The sequence below is a fragment of the Chrysemys picta genome, chromosome 2, assembly GCF_011386835.1.
Source record: "Chrysemys picta bellii isolate R12L10 chromosome 2, ASM1138683v2, whole genome shotgun sequence".
NCBI lineage: Eukaryota > Metazoa > Chordata > Testudines > Emydidae > Chrysemys > Chrysemys picta.
Window position 1 is genome coordinate 81109666 of NC_088792.1, and position 12500 is coordinate 81122165.

The window sequence follows — 12500 nt, forward strand, 5'->3', positions numbered from 1 at the left end:
CAGCACATGTCAAAATGAGATCCCCTCACCATCATTTTCTTATGCACTTTTCCAGCAAAGCACGTTCTTTACTTTAAGCACATGATTAATCCCTTGATGTTTATGGGAACATTCATGTGCTTCAAGTGTTTTTGCTGGATCAGGGCTTTTGTTTCCCTTTTGTCTCATACCAGCGTCCCCCCTTTCCTCCTCCTTCTCCTCCTGCCAGCAGTTCTGTGTGCTCTCCATCCCCCTTCTCTCTATACCAGCACCCCCCATGTCCCTCTCCCCATGCCAGGGATTCTGTGTATCCCTGTATTCTCCCTTCACCCCATGCCAGGGCCCCCCTTTCTCCCTCCCCATGCCAGGCGTCCTATGTGCACCCCCATGCCCTCTCCCTGCATTATTTCTTATTTATTTGTCACAGACAGACAGAGGTATGCCATGAAAGTGAGGTAAAGGGCCTCATTTCACTCAGCCAATAAAAATGTATAAAGCATAAAAACCCTTGTACTTGCAGAGATAAGGTAAGCACCAATTGCCTGGGTTAGCTTAAACTTCCCTTATAGGCACCTTACTCCATAATTGTCCTATATAAGGCTTCCTTGAAATGAACGATCTGGTCCCAATTGTTCTTAGTTACCCTTGGTCTGAACCATTGAGAGGAAGATTGTCACTGAAATCTGTGAATTGGAAGATCGTCCTAGCCAGGTAAGTCATAGAAATCTTTTATTGTGTATATCTATCTACAGATTCACTGTGTCCCACACTCGGGTGCAGACTAACTCATAAGAAACACAAAGCTCCTATTTTCATGCAAGAGTTGGAAATTTTGTTCCATGGGAAATTCTTTTTTTTTTTTTTAAATCATTCAGTTTTGGAATGAAAAGTAAAAGTTTTAGAAACTTCCTGTGGAAGGGAAAATCTGAAACAAAAATTCTTTAGGAATGATTGAAACGTTTCGTTTAGAAAACTTTTGAAATGAAATAGAGCCCATGCTCTCACGCTCACAACTCAGCCATGGCTTTCAGAGCTTCTAGACTCCCAGCTCCTTGTCAGGCCTAGAAGACTGACACAGAATCAGGCACCTTGCTCTGAGCACCACAGCTGATTTGGGAGACTTGCAGCTTGGAGGCTGGGTCAGTGGGGCATGACCAGTGCATCCACAACTATGCAGACAGTGGCTAAAGCAGGGGTGTGCAAACTACGGCCCGCTGGCCAGAACCGGCCCATCAGGGCTTTGGATCCGGCCAACAAGATTGCCAGCCCCGTGGCGCCATGGCTAAGGCAGGGTCCCTGCCTGACCTGGCTCCACGCCGCTCCCAGAAGCGGCCAGCATCACGTCCCTGCGGCCCCTGGGGCGGGAGGAGGCAGAGGGCTCCATGCGCTGTCATCGTCTGCAGGCACCGCCCCCCGCAGCTCCCATTGGCTGGGAACGGGGAACCACAGCCAATGAGAGCTTCAGGGGAGGTACCCACAGGTGAGGGCAGCACGCGAAGCCCTGCCCCTTTCCTCCAGGGACGTGGTGCCAGACGCTTCTGGGAGTGGTGCTTCCAGGAGCAGCGCATCCGGGACGCTGCCTTAACACCGCTGTGCGCCACTGCCACCCCAGAGCCACTCAAGGTAAGTGGCGTTGGACCGGAGCCTGCACCCCGAACCCCTCCTGCACCCTGAACCCCAACCCCCTGCCTTGTACCCCTCCTGCACCCAAACCCCCTGCCCTGAACCCCCTCTTGCACCCTGCACCCCTCCTGCACCCCAACCCCCTGCCCTGAGCCCCCTCCCACACCTCCTCCCACACACCACACTCCCTCCCACACCCGAACCCCCTGCCCCAGTCCTATATTCATGCCCCTGCATGCAATTTCCCCACCCAGATGTGGCCCTCGGGCCAAAAATTTTGCCCACCCCTGGGCTAAAGCCTTGCATGATGTGGGGTGCGCAAGGACAATACCTAGATGCTTAACAGATCGGTGCTGAAATAAAAGCTGCCCCCACCAGAGTCTAATATTACTGCTGTGGAAATGGAGCATGTTCACATCAGGGAGATAATGTCTAATGCAGCAGCACCTCCTGGTGTTCCTTCACCAGAGAGCAGTGAGCTTCACCAGCAGAGAGCCACATAGTAAATACATTATAAAAATGCAAACTCTCTTAGGGCAGGTCTACACTAACCCCCCAATTCGAACTAAGGTACGCAACTTCAGCTACGTGAATAACGTAGCTGAAGTTCGAAGTACCTTAGTTCGAACTTACCTCGGTCCAGACGCGGCAGGCAGGCTCCCCCGTCGACTTCGCGGTACTCCTCTCGCCGAGCTGGAGTACCGCAGTCGACGGCGAGCACTTCCGGGTTCGACTTATCTCGTCCAGACAAGACGCGATAAGTCGAACCCAGAAATTCGATTTGCTTGCCGCCGAACTACCGGGTAGTGTAGACCTACCCTTAGAGGCGAGAGAGAAGAAAATATTTGATCTCACTGTTTTGTGACAACAGCAACAACAAAAAACCAACCCAAACACACCAACCAAACAACCACCCCAAAACAATTTGAGATATTTGTGTCATATAGCAGCTACCTGTTTCTATTTGATAAGCTAATTTTATCTTGACCTCTGTCATCTTCTATTTTCCCTGATCTTTTTTCCTTTAAATCTTTTTTGCTGACATAAATCTATTTTTTTCTCCACACTCAGACTGACCAAAACCTTGCATTTCTACTCTTTTGCAATATTTTTTTGTATATAAACATACTGAGGGCACTCATGCTACGGTGATAGGGGGTCAAGATAGAAATCTGGATGCATGAACAGATAGGTTAAAAAAACTATTTCACAAAGCATTTTTACATGCAAATGAATACCTCTACATGTGCTGCAGATTCACATATGCATTTTGCAGCACAATATGGATAATGATTTTTGAAAATGTACATAATGCAGTGCTAAATTAACCTTTGGTATAGAGAATTCAGTTACACCAGGTATAGTTAATTCAGTTACACCAGGGATGAATCTAGCCCACAGTTACAGCTATAAAATGTGTGTGTTCTGTGAGTGTATGTGAGATATAGACACACATGTATAAAATTATTCTACAGACACATTAATATCTATGTATATATTTAATTGAACTGGGAAAAGGTGACACAGGTAGCAACACTTCTAACAATTTTGCCCTTAATCTTTCTGTGCCTCCGTTCTCCGTGTGTAAAACGGAGGTAATAGTATCACCTCCCACCTCAAGGGTGTTGTAAAGATAATTTCATTAATGTTTGTAAAGCACTAAGATACTATCATAAGTGCATTATAGAAATGCCCATGAGGAAATTAATAATGCTCCGTGCAGTGCAGGGTTTGGATGGAGTGCAGTAAATAAGACCTGGGGGCACACAATTAAATGATGAGGATAAAAAGAAATATTCAATAACTTCCCACCTAGTGAGTACCATCCGTTGTGTGTACTGAATGAGGCATGGGTCCTGTGGAAAAAATAGCATGTGATCATGTAATTATCATGCATCATAATGCATATGCACAAGAGGGCTGAATTAAGGTTGCACAGGCAACCTTTGTTCTGGCATTTCCACACTTTTGAGTGCTTCACTTGCACTCGAGTGAACCTTATCGTAAGTTTCTTCTGATGTAATATATACTATATTTGAATGTGTGTTTGTGTCTTTTTCTTCTTTTCTCATATATATTTGAATATATATGAAAAATAAGAAAAGAAAATGGATATATTCTCTGTCTGTCTGAGTTAACCATAAATATATGTAAACAAAACAATGCAACGTAATACTTATGTTCTCAATTATTGGTACAGCAAATAGAGGAAAGGCACAGGTTACCAGATTTCCTTTCTCGATACTATGGTTCTATTTCTCTATACTGCTCTGACAGCAGAATAGTGTTAAGAGGAGCTGAGCACCATGGAGGCAGCCTTGTCTATACACAACAGTTATGTTGCTTTAACTATTCTGGTATTGTTTAAAGTGGTATAACCCTCCTGGTGTGGATGCAGTTATACTGCTGGCCTTGTCTACAATAGAAAGAGTTTGCTGATTTAGCTATACTGGCATAGCTGTACCCATAAACCCTCCTAATGTAGATTCAGCTTACACTGACAAAAGACTTATTTTGCCAGTATAATTTATACCAGTTCCTAGAATGAAATAAGTTATTCCGGCAAAAGGCCTTTTTTGCCAGTATAACTGTGTCTATAGATGGACACAGCTATGCGGGTATAAGTTTTAAATGTAGACCAGGCCATATAAAGGTGCTTATTCTGGTATAGCTTATTCCCACGTGAGAAGGGGGATAAGGAGGATAAGCTATAGCTGTTTAAGGCACCTTTATACTGGTATAGTTGTGCCCACATTAGGAGTTTGACTGGCATAGCTAGTTCGGTAAAAAAATCCAACCCTTGACCCTCTTCATTATGCTGATAAAAAATTGTGTGTAGGCCAGGCCTTAGGAACCTCATCAGGAAGGAAGGGGTAGCTAAAATACTCCACTGTGCTTCACATTGTCACTTACTGTTAGTGGGCACTTTGGGAGCTACTTTTCACTTCAGTCATGAAAATTCAGTCTTCATGTCTTCATTGAATGAATTCAGTCAAGCCACTTTACCTCTCCGTACTGTTTCCCTACCAGTAAAATACTTGTCAACCTCTCATGAGTCTGGTGAAGATTAACTGATGTCTGTAACATGCCTTGCCATCCTTGGACCCAAGTACAAAGATGCCCTCAGATACATGTGCTCAGTTTCCGTGGACTTCCCATTGACATCAACAAGCGCTGCCTGGGCATGGTGTAAATTGTTATTGAAATACATTGGGCTATGCTAGTTTACACCAACTGAGGATCTGCCCCCTGAATTCTTTTCAAGTAGTGTGGTCCAAGTTCAGGTCAGGCCTCAGAAAAAAGCTCCTGATGAAAACATGCATCCTGTATTCTAGGAAGGACCACATACTAGAATCAGACACGTGACCTGTTCATGGAAACATTTGATCAGAAACATTTTATGGAAGTACAAAATCACAGTTCTATGGCCTTGTGCTGATCTCTGGCACACAAGTGTACTGTAAATCTAGCGTTCTTCATTGATATTGGGACTGTAATTCCAGAATCTGAGTTAGTGTGTGTGTATTTAGCTGTTTTGGAGAAAGTTGTTTTTTCATTGCCAGAAAAACAAATGCAGCAGTAAATTATGTCACAGAGAAAGAGTTTTACAGGCTTGAGTGCTGGTGCTATTTCCTAGCTTTTAAAACTCTGTGATTCAGCATGTGTAGCCAAAAGATTGTAATTCAGCTTAGTAACAAATAGTTTCCTCCAGAGGGCATTTTGTACTGTAAAAGGAAGTACTGAACTTTAACAGTTAAAAGGATGATAGCCAAGTGGCGTGAAATCACCAGAAGCCTGCAATCTATTTTGTTAACTATAGGCTATGTGCACCTCAGTATTATGAGAGTGAGGAAGTTAGTATCAATGACGAGGCAACAGTTTGCTGGAGCATCTATGCCAGTATAATTGACTTACTTTTTAAAGTGACAAGTGACACAGCACAAACTCAACTTTCTGGTGCCTGGCTTTCTGTATCGGTGATGAGTAAAGACTAGCTGAATGCCTCAACCCAAACATTCTTAATTTCTATTCTATTCTCTGTACTCTGACATCCCCAACCACCTCATTATCCCATCTCCGCAGTTTCTTTCACAAATGAGTGAAAGTGTAGGAGAAAAGGGAACGTGAAGGAGCAGAGAAAGGATTAAATGGAACAATTATAGTTAATGACTTTAGCCATCAGGATGCATTCATAGCAAACTAGGCAACTGCATTGTCCTCTAAAAACATTTCAGAGAGTCACAATTGGAGAGGAAACAAAAGAAATAGGGTGTTTTGTTTTAAAGATATAATTGCATCAGGCAGAAATTGTTGACAAGTGGGCTACAGTGGAAACTTAACTACAGGTGGATAGTGTGGTCAGGAGAGACAGAACAAACTTCAATATAGGGATCAAGGGATTAACAAGATACAAAGAACAATACGTCAGGTGGTATGGCTGGGAAAAAGTAGCCAGATCACAAAATATTGGCCATTTTTTATCACACTTTGTAGGAACTCTTCCATAACCAGTATATGCCATACTTTACAGTACTAATCACTCACCTTCGAGATGTATTTCCCATGTCCTCCCTTCCCTCTTCCTCTCCCACCTTCTGAGTGTTTCTCTTACTCACTGTTTGATGTCTAATGTATAATTCGATTCTGTGAATAATTACTGCCAACCACATTGCATTGGAGCCAATTGCACTACTCACAGCAGGAAGCCCAACGCTCAGTGGTAAGTGTTTGCAGGATCAGGCCCTTAAATTCTAATCTTTTGGGAGCTGAGACAATCTCTATCATTTGTTCTGTTAAGTGCCCCTCATGTTTAGGGTACTAAATACTTAATAGTGATGATCAATCCATTTTTTTAGCTATGCTTTTGGTGACGCAAAAGTTACATCCAGTTAGAGGTGTGTGTGTGTGTGTGTGTGTGTGTGTGTGTGTGTGTGTGTGAGATAGTTTCTCTCTCTCTCTCTCTCTATGTGCAGTAATATAAGCCAGCTCCTCAGCTGGGATAAATTGACATAGCCCCGTGCAAGTCAATGGAGTGACACCAATTTACACCAGTTGAAGATCTGGCTCTCTAATTCTTCTAATTTTAAATTGAGCATGTTTTGTCACTGGTGCAGATAGAAAACAAGATCATAAAATAGTGCTTGGATTTGATGACTGATTTTCTTCCTTGCCCCCTTCTCAGATTGCAACATAGATGTTTCTGTAGGAATTGATATTTCGAGGCGCATGAAGTTTATATCTGCACTGAACGAGAAGCAGAAACTGCAAAAGTACCTGCCCAAACTTCTGCACCGAATGGAGTCCTTGACTAAAATCAGTTGTACTGTTGAGTCTCAAATCAACACCAGGTTCAAGTACCAAGTGTTTACACAGAACGGCCAGTCCTTGTTTGACTCCGATTTTGAAGCCTATGACGAAGAGATCCTCCAGAAATTCTTAGTTGTTCAGACCATTGTAGACACCTATCTGAATGCAGACTTCTTACAGTCATTTTGGGAGAAATCCCTCAGACTGGCCTCTGCTAAAGTGAAGGTAAATAAAACGGAATAAATTATATTGTTTCAAAGTATATTAAGTCTAGTGCTGGTGAACATTGCATGGGAAATAAAGACTTCATGAATGTTCTTGTAGATAAATCCTTGGATTCATTTTGACAGCATTCATGGCCCCTTGCTGCAAACAATTGTGTAAGTGAATTTTTGTTCCTGGAATTCAAATACTTGGGCAAATCCATATGCTCACAAGTATTTACATGGGAAATTTTCACATGTCCATCTTGGAAGCAGTTAGTAGGTTAAGGAGCAGAACAGTATTCTGTAATAGATGGCTAATCACACAACCCGAGTAGTAATGACTCAAAGCAAACATCATCGCAAATGTTTCATGGCAGAAACATATTCACAGAAATCACTCATTAAATAATTTCAAATAACAAATGAGTAAAGTCGAGGTCTGTCCGTGGATAATTTACGAACAGAGAAAAGTGGCTATATTTGTAGACTAACATGTCCACTGCAAATAGTTCATCCAGGTTGAAATGAGACCAAGAGAAAGCAAAGATCTAAAGGGCTGATCCAATCCCTATTGAAGTCAAAGGGAACCTTTCCATTGACTTGAATAGAAATTAGACACCTCTTAGGATTTCAGATTCAGTGCCTTTTATGTTTTTTTCTGATAAAAAACCAGTTCTGGAAAGACTTTTTACATACTAAGGCACTGATTCAGAAAAACATCCCTCTAAGATATAAACTGTATCTTCCAGAGAGAGCTTATTTTAATTCTTACAAAGTATTGGTAGTTTAGAATGGTCTTAATTTAGAGTGCTCACTGAAAAGTGTATTCTCACTTCCATTCTGAGGAGCAGACACAAATCCCCTTGCTGGCAGGTAAGAATATAAACTCCATATTCAGCATTTGTAGAATTCTTTCTTCTCAACATAGGTACATGGAGTGGTGCATATCTAATGTTTTTTTTTCTTTTCTTTTTCTGTTAAAATCTGTAAAGTGCAGGTCTTCTCTGAATGATGACTATAAAATGGCATCATGAGGGCCCACTTGTAATGCATCTCAATGATTTCTGAACAAATTTGCTCAGTTTACATATAAAAATGTTATTTTTCTAACTGCCAACTCTACTAATGCAATGTGGAATCTGAGAGTTGAGATGAGTTCTTCCCTCCTAATGCATCATCACTAGTAACAAAGATTCTGCAGATCTAATGCTGCTCTTAGCTACATCTGTACAATTCCACTGCCATCACCATTCTAGGAATTGGAAGGTAGCTCAAACTTCATACCCATTTAATTCTTGGCCACACTGCTGAGATAGCCTGTTATTACCCTTTGTTCTGGCACTTGTGTGCGTGATGTAAACATCTGACTAGTTACTTAGAACAGGACTGAGATCATGAATTCATTTTTCATAGGTCACTGAACAGCAACACATTTTTGCTCATCAGTTGGATGAGACACAAAGATTCTGGTTCTTTGTGGTTTGCCGTTCATCTGTTGTTGGTTGTTATGTTTGAGTATGGAATGCTGAACCCAATCTTGAAGCCATTAACTGAACAAGACTCGGATTTATTCCAATCAAAAACTGATCCCACCATGCTTAGAGTGGGAACAGAAAGGTACTTTCCAACACTTCGTGATCGATTATTTGCACAGCAGAGGCTCAATTTGCCACTGCATCTGAGCTCCACTAGGGCAGATGGGGGGACCTAATCTAACTTATGCCACTGGAGACTTTATACCACTGGAGGATGGGGTAGTGAAGCTTTGCTTCACCATACCCCCTGTCTTGGTGTCAACATGCCCCCTCTCTCCTCCTACCCTGGGGCTGTGGAGTGGCTGGCACAGGAGCTGACTTAGCCGCATATGCCAGCCTTACACCAGTGGAGAGTTCCCGTGTGCTAGGGGAATTCTCTGCTGTCCACCTATGGCTGAATCAAGCATCAAGTGGGCAGAATGGACCAGGGAACCCAGCCCAGCATTGTTATGTTGTTAGTCTGACAGTTCCAGTCCTGGACTGCCATCATCCAAAGGAAAAACACTGCTTGCTCTAAATTCTCTCAGTTACACCAGGGTCAATCTGGAGAACTCCACTGACTTCAGTGAAAGTCCTTCAACTTGTAAACAAGAATAGAATTGGCCCCTAGCCCAGCACACCTGGGTACTTAGCTGAACTGGTTGTACTAATAAAAGTTGCAGTCTACAAGGTAAATCCTTCCAAATGGAGCCACTGTCAAACTAGAGATATTTTGGGGCTTAATTACCACGACTCTGTCCTTTTAAAGCTACATTGTCACCAATTTTCAATACTAAATTGTAATTTTTAAGTTAACCTGGAATATAAACTCATCAAGGATTGCACAGCACTTTGAGAACTACCAGGGAAAGCGGTGGGTGGTATTATTATGGTTGTTTTTTCATATTTTCTGCAGACCACCTTGGTAATTCAGTGTTTTGTTCATAGGTTCTCTTAGTGTTTACAGATGGGCTGGATGATACTATAGAAATGCTCAGAACAACAGCAGACTCCCTTCGCATTAAAGGTATGGCCTGTTATGACAGTCCAGCATTGCATTGCACCAGGAGATAAAACTACAATGCGAAAAGAGCCTCACAAGCATTGAGTCTCAGAGCCTGGGTCAACTGACTCAGGCCCACATAATGGGGCCAAAAATAGCAGTGTAGACGTTCTCGCTTAGGCTCTGAGACCCACACCTTTTGCTGGGTTTCAGAGGCTGAGCTCCAGCCCAAAAGGAAATGTTTACATTGCTATTTTTACCTCTGCAAGCTTGAGTAAGTCAACCTGGACTCTGAGATTTGCTGCCGTGGGTTTTTTGGTTTATTTTGCAATGTAGACATACCCAAAGAGTGCTACATTCCTCTCCCACTGCAGACCTTCCACATACTCATGCTGATCTGCCCGAGAATTCTTGGTAAGCATCCTCCCTTCTCTGGGTGAGCCAGGGCTCTCAATTCCCTGAATGATTCATAGACTTTACCTCTCCCAGTATGATCATGAGGGTTTCCGCCACCAGCTCCATTTTCACTCTAGGATAATAATTGTTAGAGAGCTTATTCCTTCACTCTCCCACTTCCCTGGTCCTTCTCGCATGAACAGAGAGCAACAATACCCGAAGTCTGAAGGTGCAAACAATTCAATGTTTATTGGGATGAACTTCCAGCAAGCTTAAGTCCAAGTCCCTTTTTCCTTATTTTCGAATCCCAACTTACTTCCGGTTTGCCCCTAATTTATATAGTAATATTCACAGCTATACCTTAACCAATCATTCTACTGAAATTTACCTAACCAATCCTAACATATTGTAACACGATTAGCTAACCAATTATATCCCACCACCTTAATTAGTTTACACCCAGCAAAATTAATTATACAGCAGACAGAAACAATCACAGAACCAGACAGAGACCGTGCAAATAAACATAGCAAAGTGGGAACTATAATGCCAAAACAATACAGAAGTGAGGATTTTACAACTACATCTATACAGACATAAGGGTTTCCCAGCTGTGTCTATTGATAAGTGAGTTCTTACCAGACAGAAAACTATGAAACTAAATTTCCTTTTACATCTTCTAGGCTTTTCCCTTTCTCTGGAGGTGATAGATCAGATCACCTTCCTAACAGCCCCAGATTGCCTTATTTCAATATGGCTAGTTTGGAATGTGAGAATGTGACCGCACGCTTCCCAGTTTATGGCTGCCTCTTAGCCAAAGGTATTGGCCTAAGAACAGGGCCTCAGACTGTCACAGTGAGAGAAGGCCCTTACACAGATTCTTTCTTTCATACCTCTATAAGTAGCTAAATGATAAACATAGACCTAAATTCTTAAAGTATAGGCCTTTACAGACAGGCTTGAATATCTATATCCTAACAATAATCCTTTTATTAAACCAAGAGGGCTGACTGTTTTTGTTTCTGCCACTTTTAGTGTGATTTAAATGTCCAGATTCCTCTATTTTCCTTTCTAAGTCTAAGAGCAGAGACTGTATGATGATCTCCCACCTTGCTGTAATAGCAAGGAGTAGATGTAAGCACAGAGTAAATAGATGGCTGCCTAAGACACTGCATTTCAGGAGGCAACATAACTTTGGAAGGAATTTTACTCCAGAAAGTAGCTGTCTGATCTCAAAAATATTCACCAACTGAAAAGTTGACATTTTTCATTGCAGGTCAGATGAAACCTTTTGAAAAGTTTCATTTTGGTTTCGACCTTCTTTCTTTTTTAATCTTCAGTTAGCTCAAATTTTGGAACAAAAAGTCATTATGAACAGGAAAAGCAGCATTTTTCATTTTGAAAATATCAAAATGAAACTGACATTTTCAAAATCCTTTCCTCGACATGTTTTTGAGTCGGTAAATTTGTCGAACCCAACCCTGTTCTGCAAATGGTTTCGGTTTTGACGAATCCACATTTTTTTGACAAAACAGATTAATTGAAAAATTCCTGACCAGCTCTATTTATGGGTCACTTCAAAAACCAAATCATTTACGGTCATTATTCTAATTATTAAAGCAGATCAGATAAACAACAGTTTTAACATATTTCTTTTTAAAGGCCTTGATGCGCTTTTAATGGTTGGCCTGGAAAATATGCAGGATTTGAACGAACTTCAGGAAATAGGGTTTGGCAGAGGATTTGGATACAAGCAACCTCTGAGCATTGGATTTCCAGAACTTCCAAACATCTTACGGAAAGAACTTGTAAGTCCCTTTGTGACATGAACAAAGACAAAACCCATCACATTTTGACAATCTGATAGATAAGCTAGTATATCACGAATTATTTTGCAGGACATGGTTGCTGAAAGAAAATGCTGCAATGTTCTTGCTAAGTGTGTTGGCGAACATGGTTTTCGTGGTGTAACTGGACCTCCTGGGAGGAAGGTAAGTGTACAAAAGTGTCTACTGGTTAGTTATTTTGTTTTGCCAGTCTTTTTTTAAAGTAGTTCAGTGCTACACACATAAAACACCTGCAAATCTTGCCAGTACAACAGGAAACAAAAGCTTGATCATTTCTCTAGTGTAAATTTTATTCTAGTATAAGTTTTTCTTATACAAATATAGACCAGTAAAACACACAGAAAAACAGGTGGCCTTGGTGACTTTTGACACTAATGACCATTGGACACATTCCTTGGGCCAATTCAGTAATCGGAAATAACCCTGTCCCTTCCTCACTTGACCATGACAATTATGGCTAATTGCCTTTGGTAGCTTACTGCTGCTGTATTAGCAATTTGAACGCTAGCTGCCTTCCCACCAGCCACCAACATCACCCCTCTCTTGTGCTTTCTCGTTCTTCTTTCTCATCCCACCTCTGCATCCATGTGCAGGAATTGCCACACCTGGCATCGTACTGTCCTTC

The 12500-nt window shown here is 41.9% G+C and overlaps 1 protein-coding gene across 1 annotated transcript in view; it reads left to right on the forward strand.

Annotated features, from left to right (window-relative positions):
* Positions 1-6772: 6772 nt before the first annotated feature.
* The window catches only part of LOC112061707 (collagen alpha-4(VI) chain-like), a 43576-nt gene continuing 37848 nt past the window's right edge, over positions 6773-12500 (forward strand). Inside the window, exons 1-4 of the mRNA XM_065582448.1 lie at positions 6773-7134; positions 9578-9656; positions 11691-11836; positions 11927-12019. Of these exons, the coding sequence (XP_065438520.1) occupies positions 6829-7134; positions 9578-9656; positions 11691-11836; positions 11927-12019 (624 nt within the window). The 5' untranslated portion in view covers positions 6773-6828. The remainder of the gene's footprint in view (positions 7135-9577; positions 9657-11690; positions 11837-11926; positions 12020-12500) is intronic.